The sequence below is a fragment of the Nelusetta ayraudi genome, unplaced genomic scaffold (genome assembly GCF_046127955.1).
Source record: "Nelusetta ayraudi isolate G7.1 ecotype Tasmania unplaced genomic scaffold, CSIRO-AGI_Nayr_v1 ptg000034l, whole genome shotgun sequence".
Classification (NCBI taxonomy): Eukaryota; Metazoa; Chordata; class Actinopteri; order Tetraodontiformes; family Monacanthidae; genus Nelusetta; species Nelusetta ayraudi.
The window spans coordinates 6050627-6065935 of NW_027466084.1; the positions used below are offsets into that span (position 1 = coordinate 6050627).

Consider the following 15309-nt stretch of genomic DNA (forward strand, 5'->3'; position numbering starts at 1 on the left):
GGACAAACCATCTCATATCCAGCATTGATTTATCTGTTGGTGATTAATTATAATGTAACATTTATTTTATTTAAATTATATTTGAACTGAATTGGATTTGTTTGTAAAAGTGAGATTTATTTTCATTGATTCATGTGGTTTATGTTGAGACCTAGTGGAGAAGTGGGTATGGCCTACAGAAGGTTTGAGTACACAAGTTATTCAGATATGGAGAATCCCCATGGTAGGACTTCAGGAGATATATAATCAAAGTGTTAAAGCAGCAGAAATGAAACGTCAGTTGAGGTCAAGGTCACACAGGTCAGAGGTTGTGATGGCCTTTATTGTCAGAATATTGAATCATTGAAATATAATGTTTGAGCTAGTAACAAAGTTAGGATGATATAATATAATCACATAAAATAAATGATCTGGTTTCCTTCTGATTCATTGACGTCCTTCTGAAATCTCCACACAAACATCTGGCAAGCATCAAAACCATGAATTATTTTGAGGGAAATTTCTTTTGTCTTACTTATGATTCAATAATGATTTGAGTTCCCATCACAGGTGTTGTGAATCACTTTATCTTTTCCACATGATTTCCTCATTTAAGATCATGAAGCAGAAATAAAGTCTCTTGAAAAGTATTTTTCACCTCCAAAATGAAGATGTTATAGAACTCTGAAGTGAGAGCAGAGCAGTGTGTTGTTGATGTGTGGAACCTTCATGCTGAGATGTTCCAGCCGTGGATGATGAGAGCAGAAGCAGTGGTTGTGTTGCTGCTGCCTTCACTGCTCACGGCTCTCCTCTTCACTCTCCTCCTCACTCCCCATCACAAAGGTCTCCCAGCTGCAGAGAGAAGAAGAGACAGCAACAGTCAGGACTCACCGTCCTTGAACGCATCATCACAGAGACGTTGACTGTTGATGGAGATGATGGAGTGACTGGTGAGAAGAAGCAGACTCTCAGTCACATGTCAAGTGTGGAACATATGAAGGTTATGTGACCATGGAGTGTTGGACTGATACTGAGGCCTGATGAAGATGAACTGATCAATAATTGAGTGGTGAACTGAGAGAAGAAGCAGTTTGGCAGCAGATGTTGGATGAATGAGGAGCAGTTGATCAATGTTGACATAGTTTTTCTATTGGTTGGAAATGTCTTGTTGCCAGGCAGAAAGATCAACTCCCCAGTATGATACAACTGATGCTTGCATTGTGGCTACGAACAAAACCAAACAAGCAAAAACTGGTCAAACAGCGCCCCTCAGTGGCAGAACTGGGAGCTGCGAGGACCAACATGTCATAGGAAGGTTTGAAGGTTCAAGGCCACATTTGAACACATTGTGTTTCTTATTGACATATTATAGAGTGACCTGTCTAAAATATCTGCCTGTTAATCAATGTGTTATTTTGTCAGCATGTGTTCATTTCTCTGTACAGTCTGCAGTAGAAGGTAGTTCTGACTCGAGGGCGCCCTCTGGCGGCTCTTTACAAAACTACAGTTGCCATCACTTGTTGGCAGTCCATGATGACGGTGAGAAAAATGTGTTTTCCTCTTTGAAGAGCTGCACCTGTTTCTCCCTGACGTGATGAGACTGGACACTTGTTGAGGGCAGTGGCGGTTGCTGGTCTTTCAAGGAGGGGAAGCTCATTTTCTGCCTGCGTCATAAAATCCATTTGTTTATTTATACGTAAATTATGCCATCAATGTCTTTCAATAAAAATGATCAGTGACCCTGTTGTAGCAGCTAGCTGCCTGTCTGCCACATCACACCAGTCTGTTGCACAAACTGTCCACTGCCTGGCCACATCTGGAGCACAAGCTAGAAATCAGCTTTGCACTTCCTGCTGCTGCACAGTGTTCTTCTGTCTGATCAGCCTTTCTCCCCCTCAGGCTGCAGCTGCACTGGTGAGTTCCAGCTGACATTATATCTTCATATATTCTTATTAACGGCTGACTGTGTATAATGGAGATACTGTTTATATATACAGTATGTATGCATTGTAGTTGTACCCATATTTTATTTATTTATACACAGCCTTGACAACATCTATTGTATTTATGGACCTATAATTATATAATTATATCTGTTAAAGCTTTCGGGTTATATATATATGTATATATATATATGTGTATATATATATATTAAGGGTGTCAAAGTTAACGCGTTATTAACGCGTTAACTCAACGCCGCTTTATCGCCGAAAAGTTTTTTATCGCGCAATTAACGCACACGATGCTTTTTGAGCCTTTGGCCGCTCCGTAGGTTGTGGAAACCGGAAATGAATTGACTCACAGCACACAGTCACACGCTTGCAGCCGGTGTACCGGCTTGTAAACACAACAAAAAAAACGAGCGCTTCCATTCGGCGCCCATGTTCATCAATGTAGTAGTTCACACCCGACGTGAACAGGCGCGCGGCTCCCCTCGCGGATCGCGCCATGCATTTAACGTCGGTTCACTGGACGTGGAAGCGAAGCGCCGAGCGCTTCCATTCGGCGCCCACGTTATTCAATGTGGTGGTTCACACTAGACGCAAACAGGCGCGCGGCTTGCGCCATGCAGTTGTCGCTTCGGCGTCTGCTCTATTTTGTGCGCGAGCCGTGAGCGATCCTCGTCAATAGTACAGGAAGTCGCTAAAAAAAACAACAACGAGAAAAGAAAATCCGGTGAATTTTCAAAATAAACTAATTTCAAAATTATATATATATATATATATATATATATATATATATATATATATATATATATATATATATACACATATATATATATATGTATCCACTGAGACTTACCGTCTGTAATGTGTCTTCCACAGGTCCGGTACGGGTCATGGACTACGAGGAGTACGACGACGAGTACTTGCTCTTCCAGCAGCTTCTCAACGACACCGCCAACACCTCTGAGCCGGGTTACGTGGTCAGCGACCCGGTCCAGCTGTGTCCCAGGACCGGTGTCAACCACTTTGGCGCCAGGATCATCCCAGTCTTCTACTACGTCAACTTCCTGCTCAGATACCTCGGCAACGGCTTGGTGCTCTTAGTCATCTACAAGTACGAGAAGCTCAACACCGCCACCAACGTCTTCCTCCTGAACCTGGTCCTGTCCAATGTCCTCTTCACCTCCAGCCTCCCCTTCTGGGCCACCTACCACCTCTCGGAGTGGATCTTCGGCGAGGCGCTGTGCAAGCTGGTCAGCGGCGCCTACTCTGTTGGCTTCTGCTACCTGACCGTGGTGCACGCGGTCCCGGCCGCCAAGAGCAGGAGGAGGGCGAATGTCGTGGCGGGAACGCTGACGGTCTGGCTGGTCAGCGTGGCGGCCAGCGCCAAGGAGTTTGTCCTGCAGACGGTGTGGGAGAGTCCGTTCGACGGGCTGATGTGCGAGGAGGCCGGGTACCCCGAGAGCACCGTGCTACCAGCAGTTCCTGCTCTTCTTCCTGCTCCCGCTCTTCATGGTGATGTACTGCTACACCGGCATCACCGTCCGCGTCCTGTCCACTTGGCTGAAGAACAAGTGCCACACCGTCAAGCTCATCTTTGTCACCGTTTTCACCTTTTTCCTCTGCTGGACGTCCTACAACGTGATAGTCTTCCTGCGCGCCCTCAAGCTCTCCGGCCCCAGCCGGGGGGGGGCGGCTCATCGTGTGCCGCCTCGGAGGCCACGGACTATGCGCTGTACGTGACGCAGAACGTGGCCTACGTGTACTGTTGCGTCAGTCCCGTGTTTTACACGTTTGTGGGCAAGAAGTTCCAGAGCCACTTGAGAAAGCTGCTGGCCAGGCATACTAGCAGTTCATGGACTAAGTCTCAATCCAGGGTCTGCATCCTTGGAAGGAAGCCTCCATTGTCTGAAGGAAGCGTCCTCCGTCCGAAGGAAGCGTCCTCAGTCCGAAGGATGCGTCCTCCGACTGAAGGAAGCGTCCTCCGTCTGAAGGAAGTGTCCTCCCAAGGACCCGGCCCAGAAGGACCGACCCAAACCCCGCCTCCCCGGTAACCTCACGGGACGGTCTAGCCTTGGGCGTACTTCCTGGTTGCGTCACCGCCGTTCCCTCCTGCTGGCCAACCCCGGAAGTGTGGTTTTCATAGCATCAAGCTCACCATTGGTTGGTTGGATGTTCAAATCAGTAAAAACCCTGCGTTAAAAACTGAAGATTTGATGTGAAATTTCAATACTTAAATTTATACGCGGTGTCTTTGCCAGTAGATGGCGCTAATTTCAGCTGACTTCCCAGGATCCCAGGATGCTTTGCAGCAGCAGCACGCAAAGCATCCTGGGATACAGAAGGAGGTGAAGGATAGTAGTGGTGTAGCCTTGGTGCTAACAGTAGGGAGCATTTGGAGCGTCGTTCTGACTATTGGGAATTGGGAGGAGCCTTCAGCGCAGTGCGGTGACGCAACTTCCTTTCAAATTGCAGCCTTCCAAGGATGCAGCGCCTGAACTGAGACACAGCCATGGACTGCTGGTGACGTACGGGGTCACGTGACCCGTTCACTGACCAGTGAACATGGCGCGGGGATGTGTGTGAAAAGTACACAATTATTCTTTGGGTTTTGAACGCAACGGTTTGTTGTGTTGTGTAAACCTTGTCAGCAGTGAGTTGTATCAACTATTATCAACTACTACAAATAGATCAATAAATACACACATTTTATGGACTGAAATGTGTTTTTCTGATGTGGGCTGTTTGTCCTGGTGTGTTTCCAGAGGAAGTCCTGGATCCTTGTGGCTGTAGGGGGAGTAGGAGGCTCAACGTTGGCCTTGACAAAGGACAGTAGTGACCTTGTCACTGCTGAGCTCCACTCAGTTTGTTCAAACACTGGGTTTGTTTTTACCTAACCCTGATGGAGCCTTGCTATGAGTGGAACTGTGACACACGAGAAGGCTTTACTAGACAGAGGGGGTGGGGGGTAGCGGAGCAGCAGCAGATGGATGCAGTGTTTTGGTGAGCCACCTCATAGGAGGAGACAATGTATCCTGGGATATCATGGAGAAAACGTGTTGCTGTAATGTCAATGGAACCAAGTCAGTGTCTGTGAAGCCCCACCAGGGTGTTGAGCTACTAGAACAGGGGTGACATGACAGACCTGCATCGAGTCAGCGGGCCACCGAAGTTATGTTGACAGGGGGGGGGGGGCAACTCCATTGGGACAGACCTCTACATCGCGGTCGAACGTGATATATGGATAGATGGCGGTCACAATTCGCTATTTCGCCGGTGATAGATAGTGTGTGTTGAATACATACAGTCGTCACTGTATTTTGATTTACCTTGTATGTATATCTATACTGTTGGAATCATATATTTAGTTTAGATGTTAGTGCTGAATAATATAATTAGTTTAGATGTTGTTAGATGTTTATAATAACATGATTATTAATATAAAGCTGTTTAATCATTTGGCTGACCTACTCATAGAGAAAAGGCATTGTTGCAGGAGTCACACAAAGAGCTCAAGAAGGAACAAAGGGAAGAACATCCCTCACTAACTGGTGACCCTGGGGGAGCAGAGGGTGACCCTGGAGACCAGAGGGTGACCCTGGGGGACCAGTGGGTGACCAGAGGGTGACCCTGGGGGACCGGATCACCCTGGGGGAGCAGAGGGTGACCATGGGGGACCAGAGGATGGACAGAGAGCTAACTGACTTTGCGACCACCATAAGACTTTATAACCCAGTCATTTACAGGGGGGAGAACTCATGATCCATCGGAGGCAGGGGGGGAGGAGCCTGTGACCTCAGGCATGTTGTGCACTGTATTATTTCAACAGGTCACGCTGGAACCAATGATGGATCATTTGGCTCCCTGCCAAATAAGGACTTGTTTCCTGTTGCACTCAGTAATCAGAGACTTGGATCAAAGGCTGCCCCAACATCCAATGAGGCTTGGGTCTGTAGACCGGGCAGCCAGTCAGAAGAGGACAACACCTGGGAGTGTTTGCATGTTTTCTTTCTGTATAAAAGGACTGGGTCAAGGGACAGAGAGCAGTCAGACTTCATGCCCTGACAATACTTTGGTGTTGCTAGGGTTCTGAACTGGGCCCAGAGCTCTGTATAGTTGTACCCTCAATTGATTTCTTTACTAAAGACATATTTAAATTGGCATTCTTCTCCTGTGACTCTTCATTCAACCAACACGCGGATCAGCAGCACGGCACAAGGAAATCTGATCCAACAATACATAGAGAGAGAGAGAGAGAGAGAGAGAGAGAGAATTTTGTGTATACAACATTAATACAAACAAAGTACTGTAAATACGCCAGGGATTGACAGAAAAAAAAAAAGATAACCTTAATCAACCGATGTAGTTTGGCCTAATAGAGTTGCCGTATGTGATGTCATTGGCAGTCGCCCACCGGACAGAGGCGACTGCCAATGACGTCACATACGGCAACTCTATTAGGACGGGGTTTGCCCATGTCTGTACTAGAACCACCCAGAACCACCAGGGTGTTTAGCTCTTAGAACCCCCTAGAACCTCCTAGAACCATCCAGAACCACCAGGGTGTTTAGCTCTTAGAACACCCTAGAAGCTCCTAGAACCATCCAGAACCACCCAGAACCACCAGGGTGTTTAGCTCTTAGAACCCCCGAGAACAATCCAGAACCACCAGGGTGTTGAGCGCTTTATTGCAATGACTCTGCAAACACTGAGACACCTGAGTCAAATGATACAAGTGTTGGTGAAGATGCCACATTTCACAGCACATTGAAGCTACTAACATAGATCTACATACACATTAATCTACCTGAACATGCAAACACAAGCAGGTGGAGATACTGCTCAAGAAAAAAGGTGCATTAAACATTGATGGACTTCTATGGGTACGCATACAAATATATATTTATTAGTGCTGGGACTCCATTAAAGAAAATAATCTAATTAATTATGGTCTTTGTAATTGGTCAAACCTCTGACCTTTGACCTCTATCAGTCATGGTTGACCTCCAGTGCTCACGCAGTGCTTCACTGGAAGGCCAAGAACAATCCAAGAGTCCATATGTGGCACTGCAAGGTCCACCAGTGGCTTCTGGGACGTCTCTCCCAGTAACCACAGCAGCGTGTAGGGAGAAGCAGTCTGCCAGCCACCAGGCTCCACTGGGGTCAAAGGTCGTGACACGCAGTTCTGTCAGCCACCACTAGATGGAGCTCTCCTCTTCACTCTCCTCCTCATCCTCCCTCAATACCTCTCCCACCTGCAGAGAGAAGAAGAGACAGCAGGAGTCAGGACTCACAGTCCTTGAACGCATCATCACAGAGACGTTGACTGTTGATGGAGATGATGGAGTGACTGGTGAGAAGAAGCAGACTCTCAGTCACATGTCAAGTGTGGAACATATGAAGGTCATGTGACCATGGAGTGTTGGACTGATACTGAGGCCTGATGAAGATGAACTGATCAATAATTGAGTGGTGAACTGAGAGAAGAAGCAGTTTGGCAGCAGATGTTGGATGAATGAGGAGCAGCTGGACGACACCATCCTCCTCTCACACTGTGACTGGGAACACTGGACCTCTGCTGTGGGATCAACTGGCTTTGGTGCTGGAACCATCATCCACTGCTTCCAAACCAGTACTGACCTCACAGTCTGCAGTTGATAGTCTCTGCTGTGGACAAGATCCATCAGTGGCTTCACTCCTGAATCCTGCAGCTGGTTCCCATCCAGGTCCAGGTGTCTGAGGTGGGAGGGGTTGGACTTCAGAGCTGAGAGCAGCCAATCACAACTGACCTCTGACAAACTGCAGTCAATCAACCTGAATAGAGAATAAATGATGGAGAGTTTATAATGATGGAGAGTTTTTCCAGGGTGTCATCACTCTGAAAATCAAAGTGAAATGTCGACTTCAGAATCTGACACTACAGAAAATGTCACCTTGAAATTAAATCCTCAGTCCAAAACTAATGTGTGTTGAAATGATGTTTGGTCACATGACCACTGATGAACAGAATGAAGTTTTCATATTTCTGGATGTCATTTTGATATGAATCAACCTTCAGTTCAATGTTTATTCAACATGTGTGATGAAGTGTGTTTGGTGCTGAAACCATCATCCACTGGTTCCAAACCAGTACTGACCTCAGAACCTCCAGTTTACAGTCTGGACTCTGCAGAAAACCACTCAGCACCTTCACTCCTGAATCCTGCAGCTGGTTCCAACTCAGGTCCTGGAGTCTGAGGTGGGAGGGGTTTGACTTCAGAGCTGAGAGCAGCCAATCACAGCTGAGCTCTGACAAACTGCACAACTCCAACCTGAATAGAGAATAAATGATGGAGTGAGTGGAGTTTTCATCACTATATGAAATTAAAAATATGAATGTCTATAACACTGTAATGTCCATTAAACCAATCAGAAGCACAACAATAATACTGAAATAATGAATCACCACAATAAAATATTTTATATCAACCTGTTTAGTCATGTGACCACTGATCAGCTGTTAACAATGTTGGAATTCATTGATTCATTTTGCCTCAAAGGTTCAGTGTGTAAAATCAGTGCAGATTTATTGCTGAAAGCTTCATATACAACCGTCAATATAGTTTGACGTCTTTGATTAGTAGAAAATAAAAGTCCTCTGCTTTTCCTGCCATTAGAATGCTTCTTTCTAGAAACAGACAGAAGGTCAAAGGTCGTGGCAATCTTGCACCGCCATGTTTGTAGGCGGCTGGTTGGGAAGATGAGTTTGAGAGACAGTTTCATATTGATGGTTGGAGGCTGGAATCCTCTAATAAAGCAAGTGCTGTGAACAAATGGTTATTAAGTGACTGAAATGCAGTGGAATCTTTTCTGCATCTTGCTCATCAATACTGAACTGACTGAGATGATAGAACCTGCATTGACCCTTGACCTTCTGCTGAGTCCAGCTGGATCTATCTACAGTATCTAAGTGCTCATACAGGTGGCTAATGCTAGCGCTAGCTGAAAATCATGCTAGCACTGGACTGTCTGCTGTGACTATGACTGATTGTGATGCTAATAGATGGTTGTAATATTTGTGTTGATGGAACTTTATTATTATACAGAGAACTAGACACCTTTGCTGTCAACCACATCCTTTATGATGCTGGAAGGCTACCGTAGTTCACTGGCAAGAAGGGGAGAGGGAGCGTCAGCAAGTAAGCACTGCAATCTGATGGCACTAGATGGCAGGATTTTACATACTGGACCTTCAAACCCAGTTTCACTCATTTCAAACACAAACCAGTGACTGCAAATTGAATTTCCAACAGCAGTGAAGTGAAAATCATGACAACAATAACAAGAGTGATAGAAGTTGTAAAGTGAAGAGGGTGAACTGACCTCAGAGTCTCCAGTTTACAGTCTGGACTCTGCAGAAAACCACTCAGCTCCTTCACTCCTGAATCCTGCAGCTGGTTGTCACTCAGGTCCAGGTGTCTGAGGTGGGAGGGGTTGGACTTCAGAGCTGAGAGCAGCCAATCACAGCTGAGCTCTGACAACCTGCACCTCTCCAGCCTGAATGTAGAATAAATGATGGAGAGTTTATAATGATGGAGAGTTTTTCCAGGGTGTCATCACTCTGAAAATCAAAGTGAAATGTTGACTTCAGAATCTGACTCTACAGAATAAAATGGGAGAGGGAGGGTGAGCGAACGAGTGCTGCACTGTGGAGTCCATTACTGGCTCTTGATGATGTTGGTGTCTGGGCCCCCTTGCACCAAAGTAGGATTGCGTCATCCAAGATGAGTCACTAAGCCTTCAGCGTTCAACCAATCCACAACACGTGTGTCCAGGCTTCATGGGTTGCACTAAAAGCCATCCAGGATGAGAAGACACGGATTCATCAAGCCAGGTGAAAGCTATCCTGGATCAGTGCGCCATGCACGCGGCTTCCTTCCATAGACCCCGGTTATGGAGCTGGGATTAACGGATTGGCCATCTTTGACCTCCTCATAAGCCTCCATGAGGATTTGCGCCTGGGACGGGGATTCAGACTCTCGAACTTTCTTTTTTTTTGTAATTTATTGTTTATTTGGAGAAGCAAGTGTACAGACATTTCTCTTGCGTACAATATAAAGTCCACATCAAGTGTGGATATGAAAATATAATTGCTAATAATACTCCATTCCTTTTAACATAAAAAAGAAAGAAAAAAAACAAAAAAAAAACAAAAACACAGTAAAATGTGTATCATCTCATGAACCAGTCCAGCAGTGTGTATCATGACAATGATTTTACAGAGCAGTCAAATTCAGTTTACAGAAATTACAGCTTTTATATATTCCGTCCATTTTGTCCATATCCTGAAAAAGGAGTCTCTTTGACCTTTAAGACAGAATGACAATTTCTCTAGAATGTAAATATTCTGAACAATATCAATCCATTCATCAATTGTAGGTGCTTCAGTCCTCAACCATTTTCTCGTGATAGTTTTTTTGCTTGCTGCCAGAAGCATTGCCATGAGTTTTTTATCTGACAAATTCCAGTTATCCCATGAGATGTAGTAGTACAGGACTTCACATTTACAAGGAATTTTCTCAACAAAAATGTTATTTAAGTGCATGCACAGTTGATCCCAGAATGGTTTGATCACCGGCCAACCCCAGAAGATATGGTAATGATTTGCCTTGTCTGTCTTACATTGTCTCCAGCAGGTCGCACTGTTGCTGTGATGTTTTTTCTGGGCAGGGGTTACAAAAAACCGAACAATGTTCTTCCAACAGAATTCCCTCCATGAATTGGAGCTTGAGGTCGTCCATTGAAATTTGTGAATCTTTTCCCAGCTTTCAACAGAAATAATTAAATTTCCTTCTTTTTGCCATTTATTCCTTATGTAGTCTGTGTCAACTTGTTTGAACAACTGAATACCATTGTATAACTTGGAGACAACTTTAGTACAGGAACCTGATTTCAACAATGACAAAAGCACTTCTAAGAATCCTGGTCCAGCTGTTTCCCAAGTTTCTTGTAGATTATGATTAGAGTAAGACCTAACCTGCAGATATCTGAAGAAGTCATCCTTCTCCAACCCATTTGACCTTTGAAGTTCTTCAAAACTCTGAAACACCCCCCTCTTGATAAATGTATAATAGGTGGTTAATCCTTTTGAGATCCATCCCTTGAATCTCCCGTCATTCTTGTTTGGTTTAAAAGCCGAGTCAAAAGCGCACCACTTGAACATTTTGATCTGGTTACCTAAATGGCAAATTTTCACTATTCTTCTCCAAGAGTTTAGCATTGTGTATAACATCGAGTCATGCGGTATCATCAAATCATCTTGTAGTTCTTTGTCCATCAACATCGATAAGAGAGGTACACCTTCCACTGAGGAACTCTCTATGTCTTTCCATCCTGCATTGTATTGTGGACAGCATAGATAGATTAATGGTTTCAGTTGAGCTGCAAGATAATATTCCTGTAGGTTGGGAAGACCCAACCCCCCTTTCTCTTTCTTCAACTGCAGTGTTCTGTACCTTATTCTGGCCTTTTTCCCTTGCCAGATATATTGTGATATTAATCTGTCCCATTCTGTAAATTGTTTCTCCGGAATCAAGATAGGTAAGCGCTGAAATAGATACAACAAGCGTGGACTGACTCAACTCTGGAGTGTAAATTGAAAAAAAGGGATCACATTCCATCTCTGTATGTCTATTTTTAGTCTTGATGTTAGGGGGCCATAGTTGGCATCGAAAGTCCTGGAAAATTCTTTTGTTAGAAAAACCCCCAAATATTTTATGGAATCCGCCTCCCAATTCCATCTATACAAACTCTTAATTTTGTTTGGAGGGACATAATTCAGTGTTAAAACCTGAGTCTTGTTGATATTAATCTTGTAACCCGACAATGAACCATATTCCGCAATCATCTTCTGAAGGAACTCATCCAGGGATTCTCCAGAGTGACCATCTTCTGTCCTCTTCCAGTTGGTGTGACAGTGGAAGCTGAAGACTGCAGCCAGAAACTCCTGGATGCTCAGATGAACAAAGCAGTAGACGGTTTTGTGGAAGATCACACTCTCTCTTCTGAAGATCTCTGTACAAACTCCTGAGTACAAAGAGGCGTCAGTCACACTGAGACCACACTTCTCCAGGTCTTCACTGTAGAACATGATGTTTCCACTCTCCAGATGTTCAAATGCCAGCTGGCCCAGCTTCAGAAGAAGCTCCCTGTCAGCCTCCGTCAGCTCCTGTGGACCTCCTCCATACTTGTGCTGCTTCCTCTTGGTCTGGACCAGCAGGAAGTGTGAGTACATGTCAGTCAGGGTCTTGGGCAGCTCTCCTCTCTGCTCTGAGCTCAACATGCTCTCCAGAACTGTGGCAGTGATCCAGCAGAAGACCGGGATCTGACACATGATGTGGAGGCTCCTGGAGGCCTTGATGTGGGAAATGATCCTGCTGGACACATCTTCTCTACCTCTGAACCTCCTCCTGAAATACTCCTCCTTCTGGTCATCGGTGAAGCCTCGTACTTCTGTCAGCCTGTCCACACATGACGGAGGGATCTGATTGGCTGCTGCAGGTCTGGAAGTTATCCACAGCAGAGCCGAGGGAAGCAGATCTCCTCTGATCAGGTTTGTTAGCAGGACGCTGACTGACTTCTTCTGAGTGACGTCAGTCACCACCTGGTTCTTCTCAAAGTCCAGAGCCAGTCTGCTTTCATCCAGGCCGTCCAAGATGAAGAGAAGTTTGCAGACATGCAGCTGCTCTGCAACGTTGGATGGAAAACATGGAGAAGCTCCAGAAGACTGTAGTGCTGCTCTTTGACCAAGTTGAGCTCCCTGAATGAGAGAGGAAGCACCAGATGAAGGTCCTGGTTCTCCAGGCCCTGGGCCCAGTCCAGAGTGAACTTCTGCACTGAGAAGGTTTTTCCAACCCCAGCGACGCCGTTGGTCAGCACCACTCTGACTCTGAGTCCCTGCTGCTCAGGTGAGGCTTCAAAGATCTGGCTGCACCTGATTGGACGGTCGTGGAGGCTCTTCTTGGTCTTCTTGGTCTCCATGGTCTCAGAGGTCTTGGTGGTCCTCTTGGTCTTCTTGGTCTTCTTGGTCTTCTATGTCTCTGTGGTCTTCTTGGTCTCTGTGGTCTTCTTGGTCTTGTTGGTCTCCAGCTGCCTGACCTCATGCTCTCTGTTGACCTCCTCACTCAGTCCCTCAGTGATGTAGAGGTCAGTGTCGATGCTGTTGAAGAGGGTTTGACTTCCTGCTTCTTCACCTTCAGTCGCACGTTCACATCTCCTCTCCAGACTGATCTTCTGCTGCTGTAGAAGCTCCTGCAGACCATCATCAGCCTCTGGAGCAGAGAAAAGGTTGGAGAAGAAAACATCAGTGTGACAGTGTGAGCATCATTTTCTCTCCACAACTTTTCAGCTGCTGTGGTGAAGCTGCTGTGTGACTGTTTGCTCTCAACGTCCCTCAGTGAATCTTCTCACTGGAGGTCCTGACGTGATCTCAGAGGGAGAAGTGAAGGAGGTGCCGGTGGACAGTCTTACTGTGATCAGTCTGGCTGTGACTGGCAGGTTGCAGTGCTGCTCCACACTGAAGACACGAGGACTCACCTGATGGAGCAGACCGGTCCCAGAATGAGCCAATGAACCTTCTGTATAACGAGGACGTCCAGCTCATCCTGGCCTGCTGCTGCTGCTGCTGCTGCTGCTGCTGCTGCTGCTGCTGCTGCTGCTGCCGCTGTAGAAGCTCCTTCAGCTGCTGCTTCTCACCACCAGGACTCCCCTCCGTCTTCCTGTGGAGACACTTTGGCTTTGAGTGAGTGGATCAGTTGTTGGTGTCCATCACTTGTCAGCTGTTTTTCTGACTCCATCATTAGTTGGATGGAATCATTGTCTCCATCAACACTAACTGACAGCCTGCTGGCCTCCTAGTGGGCTCTTCACAAATCACTTCTTGTCTTTTGCTCTCTTTTCTAAATTCAATCCCTTCATGCAGCTTCACAATCAAAGAATTTGACCCACAAAGAATGGAGCGCAGCCGTTAATGACGCCGTCTTTTAGCCACCACGTTGCGCCCGTCATGGATTTGTAGCTGTTTTCTAGGCTGGTCTTGTCACATCATCTAATATATTATTAGATGACATATTCATCTATCAAATGTATATTTTCTATCTGGTGTGGTTGACACCTGGTGGGCTCTGGTTGAGCAGTGGCTCTGTGGAACTGGCCCTTTGTTTCTCAGCAGACAGAGACAGTGGAGTCACATTGCACTGAACTTTGGATTGAAATTCATCTCAGTGGAGTTGAGCTGCACTTTATGACAGAGCATCAAACATTCCTGCCACTGCATAAAGTTCAGTCTCAGAAAGGCTTTGCTGCATTTCAACATGATGAATGTGACCATGTCAAAGATTCTCTTCTCTTGACCACTGACCACAACATCTGACACCTTTTCACCTTCTGAGGAATTTATCACTGTCAAATCAAACTAGAATTAGACTGAGAAACAAGGACATTAGTGTTCTTACTGTCTTCCAGAGGCTCCAGCTTCATTACTGAAGGTTGCAGGTAGTTCCATGGACCTGTCACTCTTCAGAGACACCCCACTGGACCCTGGAGACGCTGCTGCTCCGACCTCCTCTTCCTCCACTCGAACACTCATCTTGAGCTGGAGGTCAAACAGGAAGTGAGGCAGTGAGCTCAGAACACTCTGACTTCCACTTGGGAGCGAGAGAACAGGAAGAAATCAACCAGACTGAAGTCACATTGTTGACTAGCGTCACACTGAATGAGTTATTCAGTCAATCAGGACTCACCTGCTGCTGCTGCTGCTGCTACTGCTACTGCTGCTGCTGCTGCTGTTGGTGGTGGTGGTGGTGGTGCTGCTGCTATGCTTCAAAATGGAGCCTGACACAGAACAACTTTCACTTCAGGCTTCTTTTCCTGTTTCTGCTGCTCACTGTGGCTCCTCCCATCCAGCCGCCTCAACTGCTCCCACATTTCCAGAAAGTCACATGATGCTGTGTGTAAGAGAGAGAGAGAGAGAGTTGGGTGGGGATTGGATTACATCATCTAATCCCATTTCAGAATCCTTCTTTTCCCTTTTGAACCCGTTTCCAAGATTCCATCCACTCCCAGAACCAACATCCAATCAGATTACCAGTGAAGGTGTGGGCGGGGCCAAGGCTGATGGGACCGACCAATAGCAAGGTGTTGATTTTTCAACATCAGGTGTTGATGATCAAGCAGGTGTTGTCATCAACAGCTCTGTTGAGTCAGCGGTTCATCTGTATTTCCGGGACAAAGGCCGCTCCTTCCAAGACTCAAAGGTCCAGATTTTAGACACAGAAGACAGATGGTTTGAGAGAGGAGTGAAAGAAGTCACCTGTGTCCACCTAGAGCGACCCTCTGTGAACAGAGA

The 15309-nt window shown here is 46.1% G+C and overlaps 2 protein-coding genes and 1 long non-coding RNA gene across 4 annotated transcripts in view; all 3 read right to left on the reverse strand.

Annotated features, from left to right (window-relative positions):
• Window positions 1–14927, reverse strand: part of LOC142892538 (uncharacterized) — a 317526-nt gene extending 302599 nt beyond the window's left edge. Inside the window, exons 1-2 of the mRNA XM_076032750.1 lie at window positions 14417–14927; window positions 13573–13681 (exon numbers count right to left, since the gene is read on the reverse strand). Of these exons, the coding sequence (XP_075888865.1) occupies window positions 13573–13681; window positions 14417–14550 (243 nt within the window). The 5' untranslated portion in view covers window positions 14551–14927. The remainder of the gene's footprint in view (window positions 1–13572; window positions 13682–14416) is intronic.
• Window positions 784–9459, reverse strand: LOC142892499 (uncharacterized). 2 transcript variants are annotated; one of them, XR_012927446.1, is made up of 3 exons: window positions 9288–9459; window positions 7566–8236; window positions 784–831 (listed from the first exon to the last, which is right to left on the reverse strand). It is a non-coding gene; the product is annotated as an uncharacterized LOC142892499 (long non-coding RNA). The 2 variants fall into 2 exon arrangements; XR_012927445.1 differs by lacking the exon at window positions 784–831 and adding an exon at window positions 6810–7180.
• On the reverse strand, window positions 11542–12649 carry LOC142892512 (protein NLRC3-like). The gene is made up of 2 exons (XM_076032728.1): window positions 11755–12649; window positions 11542–11547 (listed from the first exon to the last, which is right to left on the reverse strand). Exons 1-2 carry the CDS (start codon window positions 12295–12297, stop codon window positions 11542–11544), a joined length of 549 nt encoding a protein of 182 aa, XP_075888843.1. The 5' UTR covers window positions 12298–12649.
• Window positions 14928–15309: the final 382 nt, after the last annotated feature.

Coding starts and splice junctions, on each gene's coding strand:
- LOC142892512 (XM_076032728.1), bottom strand. CDS start 12,297: ATGTGTCAGATCCCGGTCTTCTGCTGGATCACTGCCACAGTTCTGGAG.